Source organism: Cherax quadricarinatus, chromosome 57 (assembly GCF_038502225.1).
Source record: "Cherax quadricarinatus isolate ZL_2023a chromosome 57, ASM3850222v1, whole genome shotgun sequence".
Taxonomy (NCBI): Eukaryota; Metazoa; Arthropoda; class Malacostraca; order Decapoda; family Parastacidae; genus Cherax; species Cherax quadricarinatus.
In genome coordinates this window covers 4,654,128-4,673,652 of record NC_091348.1, presented here as the reverse complement: position 1 = coordinate 4,673,652, position 19,525 = coordinate 4,654,128, and the positions used below count along the sequence as shown (strand labels likewise).

Below are 19,525 nucleotides of genomic sequence, written 5' to 3'. Positions count from 1 at the left end.
TCCCGCTAATGGGTGAGTATGGGAGATTCCTCTCCAATTTTCTGTAGTTTATATGATTTGATAGTCTTATGCATGATGCAATGATAACAATAATGGTCAGTGATTTATAAAGGGAATAATAGTGCTGTAGTGGTTATGCTGAATATAATAGGTACATGATGTCACTACTTTAATAGCCTAATCTAGTAATACTATGCTGTCTTGAGTTTATTCTCTTTAAAATGCATGATTTAACAAGATAGTTATAATGGCTGTTGGTAAATGGTTTTGGTTGTCTTGATGTATTTTCCCTATTAAATTTAATCTAAATAGCCAGAATGTATTTAATTAGACCTTAAACAGGCTCATACCGACCCCTCCCCCTCCCCCCCACCCCCAAGCTGGAAGGGGTCCCTTCGCTTACCCGTAACTCAAAGGGGCCCCGCCAATCTGAATAGCCTAGGGCCTGGAGACTTCTTAATCCGGCCCTGGTAGTATTACTACTAGGCAAAGACGGCAGGCAACGCACCAGCCCGGCAGGTCCTCATTCAGCATGTGGGACTGCTGCCATCCCAGCTGGACGTCGGTTCTTGGGGCAGGTACAATGTCAGGACCTTGACAGCAGAATCAGTTCGCTGTTTCAAGTGCCAGCATTACGGACAACTGGCTGTACTCTATCCAAACAGAGTAATCTGCGGTGTCTGCAGCCAGCGCCACCCTACCGAGGACTGCATCATCAAACTGACAAATGCATCGCCACCCACTCCACGATGCCCGAAGTGTAGGCAGAAACACCATGCCTGGAACCCTCGATACCCCGAGAGGCTCGCTAGAATTCATGAAGCCTGGAAGACGCCAACAACAAGGCAGTAGGCTACGGCAGAGCATCACTCTCAGCAGACGATGAATGCAGAGAATCCTGCCATACTGAAGAACTCTCATCAGGCCACTCAGTTTAATGCCGAGGAATTTCCGACCCTCGAAGCCTCAACCAGGCGTCATGGACAGAAGCCTCCTGTCCCTCTACTTTAACGAAGAAACAAAAACATAGGGAACAAGCGGCGCCAACAGGAAACATCTGGTCATCGTAATCAGCAGACAGCACTATACGTGCCCCCACCGGCCATAACACGACAACGCAGGCACTCCTTGCCTGGCACAGCCACTATGCAGGCTTCCCTGGTTATGCCTGCACCTCACCAGCAAATGCCCCAGCTACCCATCTTGGCACACAGCAACAGGCCACGGTGCGCACAATGAAGAAATACAACTCTCAGCAGTCCCCACAGACCACAACAGCCCAGATAATATCCACTGTCTCGAGCCCACCGCCAACGGAGGCCCTCACTAGGGAGGATCTCGTAACACTCATCAAGGCACTCAGGGATATTATTTGCAACACAGTCAACTCAACGGAACAACAGAGCATGTTCCGGCAGATGGTCAGCACACTCCTGAGGGTGTGCTTACTGGTCGAGGAGGAGACGGTGGATGCCATGAATCTGCAGATTCTCAGAGCGGACAGAGCCCAGTCCCCAGCTCAGGAAACAACAGAGATGGAGTAACCTCAGTGCCAAATCACAGTCGCTTACGAGACGCACTAGAACTAGATGAACTGTCCAGAACAGTGCTTGAGCAACATATGCTACAACAATGAAGAATCAATTCTCCTGGAGCCAGAGACCGGTCATCGCAAGATTAAGACCCGTACCAGGACACTGGTCTTGGCGAACATTATACATACATGTATTGTTTGTAACGGCTTGATAAAGCTCCTGGAGAGCGAAACGTTGCCACAATAAAATGTCACATTAGTTGCACTTGTGTCCTTTTACCAGCATCAAAAGGGCTAACAGGAGCACACGTGTTTCATCTTGTGTCAGCAAATTTAGGGTATTTGCTTAAAATGTCTGACGTCTTATTTTCATTTATAAGAACCTTGATACATCACCATGTGGCAAGACACAGGGATGTGTGACGCCACATTTATGTTGAATTTCTTCCCCTAATTCACTCTCATGTAACATATCTGTCTCTCTCTCTCTCTCTCTCTCTCTCTCTCTCTCTCTCTCTCTCTCTCTCTCTCTCTCTCTCTCTCTCTCTCTCTCTCTGCCTTGAAAGATAATATTTCAATAAATGTGAGATATTTCAGTACAATTTTATCCAAAAATACGTTCACTTGCTTGATGAACACCGTGAACTATGTGAACACTGACAGGTGAACACTGTGACAGGTGAACACTGTGATAGGTGAACACTGTGATAGGTGAACACTGTGATAGGTGAACACTGTGACAGGTGAACACTGTGACAGGTGAACACTGTGACAGGTGAACACTGTGATAGGTGAACACTGTGATAGGTGAACACTGTGATAGGTGAACACTGTGATAGGTGAACACTGTGATAGGTGACAGCTATGTGCTAAGCGAACAATGTGTATTAAGTGAACACTGTATGCTAGGTGAACACTGTTAGATGAAAACTGTATGCTAGGTGAACACTGCTAGGTGAAGAATGTGTTAGGTGAACACTGTGTTAGGTGAACACTTATTAAGTAAGCAATGTATGTTAGGTGAACAATTTGTACAATATGATTACTGTGCCAGATGAACATTGTGTTGAGGAACACTGTACAAGGTGAACAAAGAACATCCCTATACCACTGCATATTAACACAGTGGTCACCCCTCACCTCGTTCTCCCTCCTTGTTGTCCCCAGCGATAGTTTATCAACGTGGTGTGGTGGTCAGGCAGTTAGACCAGCGTCCTCTGGTTGCCACCTCTGAGTGACGGTGATGGTAGGTGGAGCAGGAGTCAGTAGTTGTGGTTGTGTTGGTGGTGTCAGTGGTGTCTCGTGGGTAGTGACAAGTTTGAGATTTTAAAAATTTGGTAGGGTAACCTTAAGCCGATTATTTCCATAATGTTAAAGAAATAATGTATATAAACACTCCGAGGGTTTTATTTCTCTGTTTATATGGTGAGGGCACAGTTAAATCCCTATTTAAGGGATTAACATTTTGTTCTCCGGTGGTGGTATGGTGGAGCCTTAATGACCCTTGTGTAGTTAAGACTGGAAACACCCTTGGAAATTCTAGGAAGTATTTATGTTAAGTAGGCATTAGACGTAGTACTTGACGAAAAAAATTACTGGTAGGTGACATGTATAAAGGTCTAATATAAAAAAAAATTATCACCGGAAGTACAGAAAGTGAATGTTTCAATTGAGTAGGATTTTTCAACTTTTGATCCGAGTGGTTTTATGCGTCTGTGGAGACCTTATTGACCAGAATTTTCCTTAACGTAGGTGGTGAGTAAAGATGATTCAGCAGTGGTAACAGTGGTGGAGTATACCGACAGTGTGTAAATACACAGTGTGGGTTGTGGCATTGTGAAGACGTTTCCTCCACTAAGAACTTCAATTCACGAACTAGTAAAGCGAGTCTCGGGTGGTTGAAAGTCGCAGTACGATGTTATAACCCACATTGTCGTATTTACACTGAACAGTGTTTATGAAGTATTATGAATAAGGCTTCAAAACTATATGTATAACAACTGTTTCTATATATTAAATATAAAAAATAAAGCGATTGGATTCTCCTCCTGGCAAAAATTTATACGTGCTTTTCAAATTAGTTTGTGCGAAGCCTCATACTTGCGTTTAAAAACTTTCCGGCACCGGTTCGTCTCTAACTCAGCGCGTATCTCTGCATCACTACCACTTCTCAAGGTACCTCCTACAACACTAACTATCAAGTACCTGATCTACTGCAAGATGATCAGGGTGATGCCGACCCCAGCAGAATCTGTCACCTTGATGTTGAAGGCTTGGTGATCTAGAGTTGCGGTGTCCCTCTGCTTCCCCTCCATTACTCAGGATTACCTTAAATTTCCTCAGTTGTGTGACGGGAAAACTGATGCATGCTAATAATCGCAAAAAAAAAAAGGTCGGTATTTTAAAATTCGTAATTATGGAGTTTTACATGAATGTTTTGAGTAGAAATTTTGCTCGTTGTTCAATGAATGCTTTGTAGATACTGTGTGTTAATGTTGGTAGAATTACCTACAGTGTTAGGTAAAAGGACACAAGTGCAACTAATGAAGAGCGAAACGTTGACACAATAAAATGTCACATTAGTTGCATTTGTCCTCTTAACTAGCTACTTTGTGACACCAAGGACGTGCGACTCGGCGTGCCGTGTTGCTTTGTGTTGTTGGTTAGTGGCGTGCAATGTTAGCGCCAAACGAGATATACGGGTTAGTAAAGTTTTCGTGAAAAAGTTTGAGTCTGACAGGGTTCAGGTTGAAGGTTTAGGTCGTAATGTTTTGGCTGTGTTGTGTAGCTTCCTAAACATTACTGGTTGCACAAACACACACGCTTGCGTGTGTTTGTGCGTGTGTTTGTGCGTGTGTTTGTGCGTGTGTTTGTGCGTGTGTTTGTGCGTGTGTTTGTGCGTGTTTGTGCGTGTGTTTGTGCGTGTGTTTGTGCGTGTGTTTGTGCGTGTGTTTGTGCGTGTTTGTGCGTGTATTTGTGCGTGTGTTTGTGCGTGTGTTTGTGCGTGTGTTTGTGCGCGTGTTTGTGCGCGTGTTTGTGCGCGTGTTTGTGCGCGTGTTTGTGCGCGTGTTTGTGCGCGTGTTTGTGCGTGTGTGCGTGCGTGTGTGTGGTTGGGGGGTTCTAAAGCGTACTTGCTGACACTATTTAAATATTGCCGTTTTATATAAAAATAATAATGCACAGACGATGATGGAAGCTGAAGAATTTTTGCAGTAGAGACCATGACTCGTCATATATCATTTCAACGTTAGTAAAATATCCAGTTTAATTCAGTTTTGCTTTTTAGCAACAAAGGACCAACCAAGAACTCAGGACGTGACTCTGACCCTCAAACAGGAAGTGTCATTTTGAGAAATCTGTCCATTGAGGCTCTGGTGAGCGCCTCTCCCATACCCACGTGTCAGCACGTGCTTCTTCCATACCCCCCCCCCATCCTCTGTGGGTGGGGGGGAGCACATGTCTCCCATAGCTACTTGCTGGCAGGTCTTGTGTCCCTCTGTCTAGTTCGTGGCGTGCCGCTGACTCTGGATCGTATTTTAAGTTTGCCCTCGGCTTGGACCTTAACTGCCTTCACGGTTTTTATAATTAGAGATGCCTGTAGGGTCCTCGGAGAAAAATTGAGAATTAATATTACTAAATTAATGGAGTTTTCTTTATTACTACTGGCTACTATAACTTAATCTCAGAGTATTTGTGATGAATGTTGGTTATTTTCTTTTTTTGTTGCTTTTACCTTTTACTGGTGCATTTTTTAATGCCTGAGTGACCTATGCAGTCAAGTGCTCCATAATGTCACTAGTACCACCGACCTGATCAGCTCATTACGTTAATGTTATTAAACGCCGGCCAGTTAAGACGTGTGCAACACTTGGGTGTCTGGAGACACACAGGTGTTGCACATAGCAGTTTTAGTAAAGATTAAACTTCCTCCATTTCTTCGAAGCTATTTCATGACGGTGATGCAGCCTTCAGCTCTGTTAACAAGTCTTAGTTTGTGCTCTACGCAATTTTACTGTGTAGCAGCAGCGGTAGCAGTGCTCTGTAAGTCATCCTTCTGACTGGATCTAACAAATGGCAGCTGTGCGCTCACTTTAATATTTGTATCTCTTTTGCCAAATTCTGTTATCTGTATTTTCACTCTCGACAGAAGAGCATCTCCGCTTCCTGTAAGGTAGTTTTTCCTCCCTATAGATGTAACTTGGAATGTGTGTATATTTTATATTTTTCACTTGTGGTTCTTATAACCAGACTTGGTAAGTATCATTGCGTGTGACTTCTTGCGGGTGACAGAGCGATGTCTGCATACGAATCATAATCTTGCCCAGATGTTATATAATTTGTTAGGTATGCAGGGTAAAGTTAAGCAGCTACCTGAGGACTTTTAAACAGTCTTAGTGTTTTAAAAGTACGGTTACACAGCATTAACTAATGGCGTAGGCACCATTTCCTGTTAATACGCGTTTAATTTAAATAGCTGATTATCTGTATGGCAGGGCAGTGCTGTTTTTATGAAGGTCTAGTTATTTTCTTCAGAAATTTTCATGGCCCTCCATGGTCTGGATATTAGCTATCTGCTCTATTAGATCTATTTTCTGGCTTAACAAATTTTTTTTTTCTCCAGCAGTAATGAGCATCTTCATACGCTGAAGTGTTTCGCAAATCCACAAACTTGATTCTTTTCTGGTACATGAAAAAGTTTAATACGTCTTAACTAAAATGTGGCCCGTATTGTTAATCATGAGATGAAAACCCAAATATTAGACATACCTACACGGGTACTGGTACATCTGAAGGCTGCGGAGTACTCGCCTACAATCAGAATTAATGTTTAAATAATCAGGAATTAGAGAAATATGCAACACCAGGATATCTTCATTTGAAGTTTTGCCAAGTCTCTTATTTCAATGCAGAGATACGAAGCAGCAGAAGATAATTAGTCCTTCAACGTTGCAGGACTATGCGCCCAAGACTATGTAAGATAAGGTAATCAGTCTCTCAGCCTAGAAGTTGATGTTCAGTGCCTTTAGTCTAAAAGACGATTTGAAGAATTACACATTGTATACCAGTGATGTTATGATAGTCTGCAAAACACCCACAGGCAGGAGGGGTTCTTGTTTAGACAAGGTGAGGCGGTTTAAAGTCACGGGTGGGGCAGGATTCGCCAGTATAACGTGATCCTACACAAGAGTTGGGTCACAGGTTGACAGATAACCTGTAAGAGATATCTTCTGTACAAAGAGTGCAGTGTCTGACACTTTTTTCTAAAATCTATTTGGTAACTTCTGACCTAACTCTCGGGTAGGGTCCTCTCCCACTAGTGGGGTCCCGCCTACTTGAGACTTCAACTGCTGCACATCTTTGCAAGAGTTCATCTGTGTATGCTTCAGATTAATCTAGACTAAGGTGCTGTACACCGATTTACAGGCTGAGGTATTGATTACTTTCGTGTATCATCTTCAGATTGCAACAGAAAAGTCACTGGTTTTCGAAACTTAATATGGTATTATAGTAGTTTCAGGGTTTGCAACCTTACCCCTACAGTCCTCTTAATATACAACAGTTAACAGGTCCTCTAACACATGTTCATGTCTTCGGCGTACTGGAAGACCCAGAACTTTCGTATCTTAACATGTAAAAGAACTTGCTTCCGACTACTGTTTGAATACTGTCTAGCTGTAAAAAAGACATTAACTTTATTACGTTTTGATACTTTTAGATATTGCTAGTGTGAAGCTGCTGTTGCAACTGTGACACCGCTGGTGCAACTGTGACACCGCTGGAGCACATACTGCACCACCTTAGACATCCCCATCATGGTTTACTTGCTCACAAAGTTCGATAACTTCCTTAACCGGTCGTTTTACAAGTTGGGGAATACAATCGCTAATCACTACGGCTACTTCATCATTGTTCCCGTCTTCATCTCTGCCATCTTGGCCACGGGGATCCAGAGAATTAGGTACGAGGATGATCCTGAGTACTTGTTCTCCCCCACCACAGGCTTAGCAAAGGTCGAGAGAGCTATTATAGAAGAAAATTTTTTCGTCAACTACAGTTCTGACTTCCATCCGTCACGAATAACGCGGATGGGACGCTATGCCAGATTAATCATCACAGCTAAGGATGAAGCGACCCTCCTACGAACACACATTTGGGAGGAAATAATGAGTCTAAATAGTTTGGTTCATTCTATCAATGTTCTGATGGAGAACGAGGAAGTTGGATATAATGACCTTTGCGCCATATGGGACAGCAAATGCTTCGAGAACAACGTTCTAGATCTACATGAATTCATGCCAGAGATTGAGAATGGCACCTTCACCCTGACTTATCCATTCATGCTCAATCCTCTTACCTTCGAAGCTCTAGTGTTCCCGTTCTTCTTCGGCGGCGTGGATGTCAACAGCAGCGGCATCATGAGCGTGCAGGCACTTTCAGTCTTCTACTGGCTCAAGACCAACACTGCCAAGCAGCAGGCAGAGTAAGTGCACTATTTCTCACTAAATTTTGCTCTTTTTGTAGGAAGCTGTAACAAAGACTAAAGAAACTGGAAATTCTGACAGTGACAATGACCCTGTTTTAAAAATGGGTATTTTAGGTTAACAATGATAAACAGTTTAATGCAGACGTTGTACATTGTTTTGTGGTAAGACACTTATGTACGGTTCAGGACATTTATTAAAGGAAACTTTTTGCCAAAGTTGCTTCTAAAATCCTAATACAGAGTAGCAAAGAGAAGTATATATAGTGGTGATGGTGCAATTATACATCTATCGAAATTGTACTACCAAAAGTGATGAAAGTTAAGACACTTGTGCAACATCTGGGTATCTTTATTGTAGACGTTTCGCCATCCAGTAGCTTTATCAATACAAATTCTTGGACATAATTAGAAAACAGAAGAACTATATACAAAAGATGAGGTAATCAGTCCCTCAGCCTTGGAGGTGGTGTTTACAACACCGTGGTTGTAGAGATTCTGAAGCACAGGTAAGGATAACCAGATGTTGCACAAGTGTCTTAACTTTCATCTTGTCGGTATTGTATACCTGTCTTGCACAACTACCAAAAGTGTACTAATAATACTACCAAAGTGTACTACTACTACAAGTACTACTTAGGCGACCTTCCACCTGACTCTTGCCACTATATATATACTTGCCTACTGTGTATTAGGACTGAAGAATCCACTTATGACAGTTTCCTTTAATAAATGTCCTGAACTGTACAAAAGTGTCTTTCCACATTTTGTCGGTATTACCATATTATTTCTCATTAGAAGCTTTACTAGAGGGGGGAGTACATAAAAAAAATTCCTTTTTATGGTGGATTTTGTATCATTACCGAGGCTAAACTTAACAAGTATGCTGAGGTCAGTGGTCACCTGCGGTCATACCTGCCTAAGCTCTTGGGAGTTAGCGTGGGCTGTTACCAAGCACCATGACTTGTTGTAGTGTTTTAGAATCTCAGGTTCAAGTGTTGAAGAAGGAGATTCTACTTCTTCAGGAGGAAAATAGGAAGCTGAAGCTTCGCATAGATGAGTTTGGGAGTGAGTGTGAGAAGGATTTAGCTGGTAAGGAAGGAATGGTCACCAGCAGTGATAGTGGCAGCAGCTTTAAGTGGTAAGTGGTTCACAGTTCAGGAAGAAGGAAAAGGCGAGTAATAGATAAGATGTGAAGGTAGGAAATCGATTCTCTGTCCTCCAAGACGAGTGTACTTCAGTGGTTAGTGAGGTTGAACGTACCACTGATTTCCCTGCTAATCAAGGTAAGAATATTTTAATAGGCGATTCTCAGGTAAGATATATGGACCGTGCATTTTGTAATAGACAAAGGTCAGACAGAGTGTGTCTTCCTGGAGCTGGTGTTGGTGACATAGCAGGTTGGATAATAATATGGCAGGCAATGGGAACAAGCCCATTATCTGTCTTAGTGCTGGGGGAAATGACATTGGGAAGGGCAGGAGAGAGGAGCTACTGGATAAGTACAGGTCAGCCATAGAAGTAGTTAGGTCTAAGGGAGGGATCCGAATCATATGTAGCATCTTGCCTAGAAAGGGAGTGGGCAATGAATGGATGTCTAGGGCAATTGGTATAAATTGCTGGCTAGACGGGTACTGCAAGGAACTTGCAATCCCATTCATTGATAACTGGGACCTATTCTTTGGCAAACGTGATATGTATGCAAGGAATGGGGTTCATCTCTCTGGGGATGGAGCGGTTGCATTAGCCAATTCAATTGAGAGGGTAATTGATGACTTGTCTAGGAATTTAAACTGATAGATTATAGAGGTATGGGTGTTTGTGGGGAAACAATCAGGCTGCAGCATTAGAGTTAAAAGCAGCAGTTATTACTGGGATACCTCAGGGATATGTTTAAAAGACGATATTCAAAATAAAGTTGCTAGTAATGGCAAGTCAGTTGATCAACAAACAGAGGGATAGTAGAGGGCAACGAGTGACTAGCTCCCTTAAGGTTTATTATACAAATAGTAAGAGTCTAAGAAATAAGATAGGTGAGCTAAGATTACTTGCAAGTGTAGGTAATATAGATATTATTGGTATAACAAGAGACCTGGTTCAACCTGAAAGATAGAGAAATGCCTTCTGAATGCAACATACAGGGTTATAAACTATTCCATACTGATAGGGTCAGCAGGAAGAGTGGTGGTGTGGCGATGTATGTCAGAGAAAATTTAAATTGTTGTCTTAGACATGATATAAGATTAGAAACATCGAACACAATCTGTTTGGCTACAGTTTCTCGAGGGACATGACAAATTAATTTTGGGTGTGATTTATAGGCCCCCAAACCTTGATAGGGAGGGCAGTAAGCTGTTATGGGACGAAATTCATAAGGCATCTAGATATGAAAATGTTGTGATAATGGGAGATTTTAACTTTAGACAAATTGATTGGAACAACATGACAGGAAATCTAGAGTCTAGTGACTTTCTTGATAAGGTTCAGGATTGCTTTTTAGAACAGGTTGTGACAGAACCAACTAGAGGAAACAATCTGCTTGACTTGGTTCTTGCCAACACAGATTCACTAATTAATAATCTTGAGGTTAATGATGAGCTTGGGGAAAGGGATCACAAATCACTTAGTTTTAATATATAATGGAATTACCCAGATAACTGCAATCAAATCTGTCCCAGATTTTCGCTTGGCCGACTTCATGGGACTGAAAAATTACCTGGGTGGGCTAAATTGGGATGTCCTGACTATGGGTCAGGTAGGTGATCTTGGTTGCCAATATGACTTTTTTCGGAGCATAGTTCTAGCTGCCCAGACAACTTTTGTTCCGAGTAGGGAAATTAGATTTAACAAAAATGATCCCAAATGGATGAACAATAGATTAAAACCTCTCATTGGTCAAGAGAGGCATATATAGGCGTATCAAAAGAGGGAATGGGCAGTTAAGAAATCAATATGTTCAATTAAAGAGAGAAAGAAAAGAATAAGAAGAGCAAAAAGGGATTATGAGGCTAAGGTCGCAAGGGATTCAAAGACTAACCCAAAAGGGTTCTTTCAGGTATACAAAAGTAAGATTAGGGACAAGATTGGCCCACTTAAGAGCAACTCTGGTCAGATCACTGACAGTGATAAGGATTTTTGTGAAATTCTAAATACCTACTGACTCTGTTTTCACCCAGGAAAATACTAGCGATATTCCTGAAATAATAGATTATGTAGAACAGGATGATAAACTATGTACGATTGCGGTAACTAGTGACATGGTCCTCAAAGAGAAACTAAAACCTAACAAATCCCCAGGTCCTGATGAACTGTTTGCAAGGGTGTTAAAGGAATGTAAAGAGGAACTTAGCATACCTTTGGCTAATCTTTTTAACATATCACTACAAAGTGGCATAGTGCCTGATAAGTGGAAAATGGCAAATGTAATGCCTGTTTACAAGGCAGGTGACAGGTCCTTGGCTTCGAACTATAGACCAATAAGCCTTACCTCCATAGTGGGAAAATTTATGGAATCAATAATTGCCGAAACAATTCTTAGCCATCTTGACAGGCACAGATTGATTAATGAATCTCAACACGGTTTTACAAAGGGGCGTTCCTGTCTTACGAATTTACTAACTTTTTTCACTAAGGTGTTTGAGGAGGTAGATCATGGTAATGAATATGATATTGTGTATATGGACTTCAGTAAGGCTTTCGATAGTTCCACACCAGAGTCTGTTGAGGAAACTTAAGGCACACGGAATAGGAGGAGAAATTTTTTCCTGGGTAGAGGCATGGCTGACAAATAGACAGCAGAGTTTGCATAATTGGGGAGAAATCAGAATGGGGGCACGTCACAAGCGGTGTTCCTCAGGGGTCAGTGTTGGGCCCGTTGTTGTTCACAATTTACATAAACGACATAGATGAGGGAATAAATAGCGACATAAGCAAATTTGCTGACACCAAAATAGGCCGTCCAATTCATTCTAATAAGGACACTAGAGCACTCCAGGATGATTTGAATAGACTGATGCAATGGGCAGAGAAGTGGCAGATGCAGTTTAATATTGGCAGATGCAGTTTAATATTGACAAATGCAAAGTTCTAAATGTTGGACAGGTAAATAACCATGCCACATATAAACTAAATATTGTAGATCTTAATACTACTGATTGCGAAAAGGATTTAGGAGTTCTGGTTAGCAGTAATCTAAAACCAAGACAACAGTGCATAAGTGTTCGCATTAAAGCTAACAATTCTTGGCTTCATATCTAGAAGTATAAATAACAGAAGTCCTCAGGTTATTCAACTCTATATCCTTGGTTAGACCTCATTTAGACTATGCTGCTCAGTTCTGGTCACTGTATTACAGAATGGATATAAATGCTCTGGAAAACGTACAAAGGAGGATGACAAAGATGATCCCATGTATCAGAAATCTTCCCTATGAGGATAGACTGAGGGTCCTGAATCTGCACTTTTGAAAGGGGTAGAATTAGGGGGGATATGATCGAGGTGTATAAATGGAAAACAGGAATAAAGGGGATGTAAATAGCGTGCTGAAAATTTCCAGCCAAGACAGGACTCGCAGCAATGGTTTCAAGTTGGAAAAAATCAGATTCAGGAAGGATATAGGAAAGCACTGGTTTGGTAATAGAGTTGTGGATGAGTGGAACAAACTCCCGAGTACAGTTATTCAGGCTAAAAGGTTGTGTAATTTTAAAAATAGGTTAGATAAATACATGAGTGGGTGTGAGTTGGACTTGACTAGCTTGTGCTGCTGGGTCTGGTGCAGTGCTCCTTCCTTGAGTGGAGATGATCAGACTGGGTGGGTCATTGGGCTTATCCGGGGTGGGTGGGTCATAGGTCTAATCCGGGGGGGACATGGACCTGCTCCGCATGGGTCAGTATGCCTGTTGCAGTGTTCCTTCTTTCTTATGTTATGTTCTGCATCCAGAGCCACGCTGTGGGAAGATGCCCTCCTCGAAGCAGTGGAAAAGCGGGAGTTCGAGTTCATCTCTGTAGCAAGGTTCGTGTCTCGCACGCTCGAAGTTGAGCTGGAAAGAAACACGCACTCAGTGGCGCCTTTATATGCCGTAGCTGTAGCTATATTGGTGGTGTTCAGCGTGTGTTCTGTTATGATGGGTGACTGGGTGCGTTCTAAGCCCTGGCTGGGTTTTGCAAGCATCATCTCAGCTACCCTCGCCTGCCTCGCCGCCTACGGTTTCCTGATATACCTCGGGGTAGAGTTCATCGGCATAAACATGGCTTCGCCCTTCCTCATGTTAGGCGAGTACCTGCTCACTAGTCTTTTATTCTGCTCTAAATCACATTTAGTCAGCTTTTGCTTTCCTGTGAACTACTAATATATTTAATAAGATGACTGATACCTCTGAATTAAATATTACATGGTTGTTTTGAACCTGACCCGCCTGGTGAGAAGAGATGTTAGTTTAGTCTCAGATGGGCTAAATTTTCTCAGGCATCGGTATCGACAACGCTTTCGTGATGCTGGCGGCGTGGCGCCGCACAAAGCTGCAGGACAGTGTACAGGAGAGGATGGGCCAAACTATGGCAGAATCTGCTGTCAGCATCACCATCACTTCCCTCACTGACATGATCTCATTTTTCGTTGGTGCCATTACTCCATTCCCTAGCGTCCAGATCTTCTGCCTCTACACGGGTAAGCTCCTCTGCTCGCATACTGAATTTAGTTTTTAAATAACAGAACAAAGCTTTGCTCTGTAATTTAACGTTGAATTGCAATAACAGTTTTTAAAATTACCCCCGAATGCTATATTAATCTGCCATTTGTAATGATCTGAGAAACTATCATGCAAGGACAAAACATTTAACAAGCTTTAATTTCACTTACGGCATGATGGTAATACCTTACTGGATGGTTCTTTCATTGTATCTAAGACTTCGCTTTATTTTCACTGTTGTAACCGTTAATATGGTGCACTCTGGCTCTTTAAAGCGGTTTTGCTAGGAAATTTTCACGGAGCCATTGCAGTAACGTTTCACCAGGTAGCCTAGTAACTTCTATGAAATCAGCGTTGCTGGTTGTTTCGGCAGATTCATATTTTTTTTCTTCTAGAAGAGGTTGTCTCCTTTATTTTTAAATCCTGTTTCGTATGACACATACAGGTGCTGAGTTTTAACTAGTTCATCTGGAAAAGTAGATTTTATTTCCTTTATTCAGCCTTGTACAGACTAGTAATCTAGTAGCTTATACTTGGTTACATCAGCCTGAGTCTGTTATGGCTGTCAGGCCCAGCTCCTTTCCAGGTGCAATTAGACCAGGGAGGCCTCCCATCATGATAGACCAGGGAGGCCTCCCATCATGATAGACCAGGGAGGCCTCCCATCATGATAGACCAGGGAGGCCTCCCATCATGATAGACCAGGGAGGCCTCCCATCATGATAGACCAGGGAGGCCTCCCATCATGATAGACCAGGGAGGCCTCCCATCATGATAGACCAGGGAGGCCTCCCATCATGATAGACCAGGGAGGCCTCCCATCATGATAGACCAGGGAGGCCTCCCGTCATGATAGACCAGGGAGGCCTCCCGTCATGATAGACCAGGGAGGCCTCCCGTCATGACAGACCAGGGAGGCCTCCCGTCATGATAGACCAGGGAGGCCTCCCGTCATGATAGACCAGGGAGGCCTCCCGTCATGATAGACCAGGGAGGCCTCCCGTCATGATAGACCAGGGCGGCCTCCCGTCATGATAGACCAGGGCGGCCTCCCGTCATGATAGACCAGGGCGGCCTCCCGTCATGATAGACCAGGGCGGCCTCCCGTCATGATAGACCAGGAAGGCCTCCCGCCATGATAGACCAGGGAGGCCTCCCGCCATGATAGACCAGGGAGGCCTCCCGCCATGATAGACCAGGGAGGCCTCCCGCCATGATAGACCAGGGAGGCCTCCCGCCATGATAGACCAGGGAGGCCTCCCGTCATGATAGACCAGGGAGGCCTCCCGTCATGATAGACCAGGGAGGCCTCCCGTCATGATAGACCAGGGAGCCCTCCCGTCATGATAGACCAGGGAGCCCTCCCGTCATGATAGACCAGGGAGGCCTCCCGTCATGATAGACCAGGGAGCCCTCCCGTCATGATAGACCAGGGCGGCCTCCCGTCATGATAGAACAGGGAGCCCTCCCGTCATGATAGACCAGGGAGGCCTCCCGTCATGATAGACCAGGGAGCCCTCCCGTCATGATAGACCAGGGAGCCCTCCCGTCATGATAGACCAGGGAGGCCTCCCGTCATGATAGACCAGGGAGCCCTCCCGTCATGATAGACCAGGGAGGCCTCCCGTCATGATAGACCAGGGAGCCCTCCCGTCATGATAGACCAGGGAGGCCTCCCGTCATGATAGACCAGGGAGGCCTCCCGTCATGATAGACCAGGGAGGCCTCCCGTCATGATAGACCAGGGAGGCCTCCCGTCATGATAGACCAGGGAGGCCTCCCGTCATGATAGACCAGGGAGGCCTCCCGTCATGATAGACCAGGGAGCCCTCCCGTCATGATAGATCAGGGAGCCCTCCCGTCATGATAGACCAGGGCGGCCTCCCGTCATGATAGACCAGGGCGGCCTCCCGTCATGATAGACCAGGGAGCCCTCCCGTCATGATAGACCAGGGAGCCCTCCCGTCATGATAGACCAGGGAGCCCTCCCGTCATGATAGACCAGGGAGCCCTCCCGTCATGATAGACCAGGGAGCCCTCCCGTCATGATAGACCAGGGAGCCCTCCCGTCATGATAGACCAGGAAGGCCTCCCGTCATGATAGACCAGGGAGGCCTCCCGTCATGATAGACCAGGGAGGCCTCCCGTCATGATAGACCAGGGAGGCCTCCCGTCATGATAGACCAGGGAGGCCTCCCGTCATTATAGACCAGGGAGGCCTCCCGTCATGATAGACCAGGGAGGCCTCCCGTCATGATAGACCAGGGAGGCCTCCCGTCATGATAGACCAGGGAGGCCTCCCGTCATGATAGACCAGGGAGGCCTCCCGTCATGATAGACCAGGGAGGCCTCCCGTCATGATAGACCAGGGAGGCCTCCCGTCATGATAGACCAGGAAGGCCTCCCGCCATGATAGACCAGGAAGGCCTCCCGCCATGATAGACCAGGAAGGCCTCCCGCCATGATAGACCAGGAAGGCCTCCCGCCATGATAGACCAGGAAGGCCTCCCGTCATGATAGACCAGGAAGGCCTTTCGTCATGATAGACCAGGAAGGCCTCCCGTCATGATAGACCAGGAAGACCTCCCGTCATGATAGACCAGGAAGGCCTCCCGTCATGATAGACCAGGGAGGCCTCCCGTCATGATAGACCAGGGAGGCCTCCCGTCATGATAGACCAGGAAGGCCTCCCGTCATGATAGACCAGGGAGCCCTCCCGCCATGATAGACCAGGGAGGCCTCCCGTCATGATAGACCAGGAAGGCCTCCCGTCATGATAGACCAGGGAGCCCTCCCGCCATGATAGACCAGGGAGGCCTCCCGCCATGATAGACCAGGGAGGCCTCCCGTCATGATAGACCAGGGAGCCCTCCCGCCATGATAGACCAGGGAGGCCTCCCGACATGATAGACCAGGGAGCCTCCCGTCATGATAGACCAGGGAGGCCTCCCGTCATGATAGACCAGGGAGGCCTCCCGTCATGATAGACCAGGGAGGCCTCCCGTCATGATAGACCAGGGAGGCCTCCCGTCATGATAGACCAGGGAGGCCTCCCGTCATGATAGACCAGGAAGGCCTCCCGTCATGATAGACCAGGGAGGCCTCCCGTCATGATAGACCAGGAAGGCCTCCCGTCATGATAGACCAGGGAGCCCTCCCGCCATGATAGACCAGGGAGCCCTCCCGCCATGATAGACCAGGGAGGCCTCCCGTCATGATAGACCAGGGAGCCCTCCCGCCATGATAGACCAGGGAGGCCTCCCGTCATGATAGACCAGGAAGGCCTCCCGTCATGATAGACCAGGAAGGCCTCCCGTCATGATAGACCAGGGAGCCCTCCCGCCATGATAGACCAGGGAGGCCTCCCGTCATGATAGACCAGGGAGGCCTCCCGTCATGATAGACCAGGAAGGCCTCCCGCCATGATAGACCAGGAAGGCCTCCCGTCATGATAGACCAGGAAGGCCTCCCGTCATGATAGACCAGGGAGGCCTCCCGTCATGATAGACCAGGGAGCCCTCCCGCCATGATAGACCAGGGAGGCCTCCCGTCATAGACCAGGGAGGCCTCCCGTCATGATAGACCAGGAAGGCCTCCCGCCATGATAGACCAGGAAGGCCTCCCGTCATGATAGACCAGGAAGGCCTCCCGTCATGATAGACCAGGAAGGCCTCCCGTCATGATAGACCAGGGAGGCCTCCCGTCATGATAGACCAGGGAGGCCTCCCGTCATGATAGACCAGGAAGGCCTCCCGCCATGATAGACCAGGGAGGCCTCCCGTCATGATAGACCAGGGAGGCCTCCCGTCATGATAGACCAGGAAGGCCTCCCGCCATGATAGACCAGGAAGGCCTCCCGCCATGATAGACCAGGAAGGCCTCCCGTCATGATAGACCAGGGAGGCCTCCCGTCATGATAGACCAGGAAGGCCTCCCGTCATGATAGACCAGGGAGCCCTCCCGCCATGATAGACCAGGGAGGCCTCCCGTCATGATAGACCAGGGAGGCCTCCCGTCATGATAGACCAGGAAGGCCTCCCGCCATGATAGACCAGGAAGACCTCCCGTCATGAGATACATGGTTGTGAATTCGACTTTATGGACACTGACACTACTTGATTATGAATGCATGATAGTTTAGCAGGAAAACTTTCTTCGTGTAATGGTGCCCGTTATGGCGGGCTCTGAGAAGCTAGCTGGAACATTATTTATTCTGCGGCACTTTTTTTGTTTTTAAATTATCAAACCAGTTTGGCAATGGATCAGCCGTGTTGATCAAACGATGAGATTTAAATAGTGGATATTTTCGCTTTTCGCATAATTTTCTTCTGAAAGGAAGGGAAGTGTATCCTCAGGATCAGTGTGTTTCTGCCAGTTGTAGTGTTGTGGTCTGTCGCTTCACCCAAAAGATAACGTAACCATTGTGATGGATATGCTACTGACAGGTTGCCTGCTGACCCAGAGTGGCCAATAAATGGCTATATTACTCATTTCTTTACCATTCGACCTCCTTTTAGGTTAATAGCTTGTGATATTGCTTAGTCTAAATAGGAAGCTTTGCCAAGCTTAGTTAATTCCGGGGAATCTCTCTCGTGGCTGGACTTGGCGCTTAATTTTTGATCGTAATATCTGAATGGTTGTTCGCTGGGATAGGAAGTGGTTCCTGAGAGAGCCAGTACTGCTAGTCACGTTGTTCCGGGATGCTGGGATTTAATGATATATTCACATTTCTAATATTTCACTTTTGCTCTTCTGCAAGAATCTTCATTTTCAACAATTCTTCAGAGACTGAGGCTAAGAGGCACAGGTGAGCCTCCACGCTTATGCTTCCCGCTGGTAAGATTCTCCCGTCCCTCTGCATTAACCCACATCTTCGTGATTATCAGCCTCATCGGTCTGTCTCTTTCTCAGTCTGTCTTCGTTCGTTTCTGTCTGTGTACTCGCCTATTTCTGGTTGCAGGGGTCGAAGCATAGCTCATGGCCCCGCCTCTTCACTGGCCGCTACTGGGTCACTCTCCTTGCACCATGAGCTTTATCATACCTCTTAGTTATAAATAGATCCTGCCTCCACTACATCGCTTCCCAAACTATTTCACTTCCTGACTACTCTGTGATTGAAGAAATACTTCCTAACATCTGTGATTCATCCGAGTCTTCAACTTCCAACTGTCCGCTTGTTGCTGTGTCCCATCTCTGGAACATTCTCTGTCCACCTTGTCAATTCCTCTCAGTATTTTATACGTCGTTATCATGTCCCCTTCTCTTTTGTCGTCAAGTGTCAGGTCGATTTCCTTAAGCCTCTCCTCGTAGGACTTGCCTCTTAGCTCTGGGAATAGTCTTGTTGCAAACCTTTCCACTTTCTCTAGTTTCTTTACGTGCTTACGTTAAAGTAATTTCTAATCCTTGATTCTAGCCAATATCACCATTTTCGGCCTCGTGGACGCTCGATTACACAAGACAATTGCACAATTAATAGATCACCATATAGTCAGCCTCTGTGCCACTCTGCTGCCACTGCACACCTCTTTTCACTCGAAATGTCTGAAGGTCCACTTAGCGTCACACTTTTACACATCACATCTGTTTACATTTATATACTCCACATTTAGAATGATTGTAGAAAAATTTCCACACTGCAAACTAATAGTATTAGCAGCAATTTATTATACATTTATTCCTCCTGATATACAAATTTATTAATATAAAATTTCTCTCCTCTGGCCTCCTCGGTATTCGCAAAAGTGGTACTGGATGACCTTTTGAAAACTAAGATGTGAGTATAATTTAAAATGTGAAATAATAGTGTGGGAGTTGCAACATTTA

General features: G+C 45.5%; 1 protein-coding gene across 6 annotated transcripts in view; it reads left to right on the top strand.

Moving 5' to 3' along the window:
- The first annotated feature begins 2,759 nt into the window (after positions 1 to 2,759).
- LOC128693518 (patched domain-containing protein 3-like) overlaps positions 2,760 to 19,525 on the top strand; it is a 59,092-nt gene continuing 42,326 nt past the window's right edge. The window contains exons 1-4 of one of the 6 annotated variants that reach the window (XM_070097301.1): positions 2,760 to 2,780; positions 7,251 to 8,015; positions 12,955 to 13,286; positions 13,480 to 13,680. In XM_070097301.1, the coding sequence (XP_069953402.1) occupies positions 7,348 to 8,015; positions 12,955 to 13,286; positions 13,480 to 13,680 (1,201 nt within the window). In that variant the 5' untranslated portion in view covers positions 2,760 to 2,780; positions 7,251 to 7,347. The other 5 variants (XM_070097296.1, XM_070097299.1, XM_070097302.1 and 2 more) reach the window with 5 other exon arrangements.